This window comes from Otolemur garnettii, unplaced genomic scaffold, assembly GCF_000181295.1.
Source record: "Otolemur garnettii isolate 467f Iridium unplaced genomic scaffold, OtoGar3 scaffold00179, whole genome shotgun sequence".
Classification (NCBI taxonomy): Eukaryota; Metazoa; Chordata; class Mammalia; order Primates; family Galagidae; genus Otolemur; species Otolemur garnettii.
In genome coordinates this window covers 1,561,334-1,562,909 of record NW_003852574.1, presented here as the reverse complement: position 1 = coordinate 1,562,909, position 1,576 = coordinate 1,561,334, and the positions used below count along the sequence as shown (strand labels likewise).

General features: G+C 43.8%; 1 protein-coding gene across 1 annotated transcript in view; it reads left to right on the top strand.

The window, feature by feature from the left end:
• USP4 (ubiquitin specific peptidase 4) overlaps positions 1 to 1,576 on the top strand; it is an 83,953-nt gene that overhangs the window by 47,444 nt on the left and 34,933 nt on the right. Inside the window, exon 10 of the mRNA XM_023519518.1 lies at positions 166 to 324. Coding sequence (XP_023375286.1) covers positions 166 to 324 — 159 coding nt within the window. The remainder of the gene's footprint in view (positions 1 to 165; positions 325 to 1,576) is intronic.

Below are 1,576 nucleotides of genomic sequence, written 5' to 3'. Positions count from 1 at the left end.
GGGTCCGGGCTGGGGATTCGAACCCCCCACCTTAGGTGTACGTGGCTGGCGCCTTAGCCGGTTGAGCTATAGGCGCCGAGCCTGCTATTTTGAATGACAATTTCCTATTTGATTTCACTGGTTCCATAGAGATTGTGCCTTATGATGGTATTGCTTTTTTTGTAGACCCAAGTGGGACGTTTTGCCCCTCAGTTTTCTGGCTACCAGCAACAAGATTCTCAGGAGCTATTAGCCTTTCTTTTAGATGGATTGCATGAAGATCTGAACCGAGTAAAGAAAAAGCCCTACCTAGAGCTGAAGGATGCCAATGGGCGGCCTGATGCGGTATGATATTGAAGATGTCTGAACGATAATATTCCAAAGAAGCTGCCTCCTATTGAGAGTGTAAAAACATCCTTTTGGTTTTTGAGTTATTAGTGCCAGGGACGTGGCTGCCTCTCAGTGTTGGTAGTGATGGGACCCTCATCTCTGGTAGAGAAACACATTCCAGGTCAGAAAGGGGGGCTAACTATAGTTACTCTTGATGCTCCCTCTTGGGTTTTATCCAAATTAGAGTCACCTTGTTTAGTATTTCATTGGTGACCTAGAGATTAGGGTGCTCTAAAGACTAAAGTGCCTATTCATAGTAACATTGGCCCTTAGGATTGGAACTATTCTCATTAAAATCCATCCATGATGGTGGTACCTATGGCTCATAGGAGTAGGGCACCGGCCCCGTATACTACAGGTGGTGGGTTCAAACCTGTCCCTGGCCAAACACTGCAAAAAAAAAAAAAAATCCATCCATGAGGCTTGGTGTGGTGGCTTCAAGTTATTGTAGAAGGGAGGATCCCTTAAGCTCTAGAGTTCAAGACCCTGTCTCTACTGAAAACAGAAGAAATTAGCTAGGCCTATGGGAGATAATCTACAGTCCCAGCTGCTTTGGGAGGCTGAAGCAGGAAGATGAGGTTGCTGTGAGCTAGGCTGATGCCATAGCCTAGGCAACAAAGTGAGACTATATAACAAAAAAATCCATTAATGATTACAGTAATTTGTTACTAATATTATTAAGGCATTTACACTTTTGGAATGATCAATATGAGTCCTTTAGAGTAGCATTCATTTGGCTTGGCGCCCGTAACTCAGTGGTTAGGATGCTGGCCACATACACTGGGGCTGCAGGTTTGAACCTGGCCCGGGCCTGCTAAACAACAATGATAACTACAACAAAAGAATAGTGGGCATTGTGGTGGGCACCTGTAGTCCCAGCTACTTGGGAGGCTGAGGCAAGAGAATTGCTTATGCCCAAGAGTTTGAGGTTGCTGTGAGCTGTGACCTAAGGCAACATAGTGAGACTCTGTCTCAAAAAAAGTAGCATTCATTTTTATTTATTTATTTATTTATTTACTTCTTACTATTATTATTATTATTTTTTTTTCTTTCAGTTTTTGACCAGGGCCGGGTTTGAACCCACCACCTCTGGGTATATGGGGCCCGCGCCTTACTCAGTGAGCCACAGGCACCGCCCTTTTTAATTTTTATTTATTTATTTATTTATTTTTGAGATGGAGCCTCAAGCTATCCCCCTGGGTAGAGT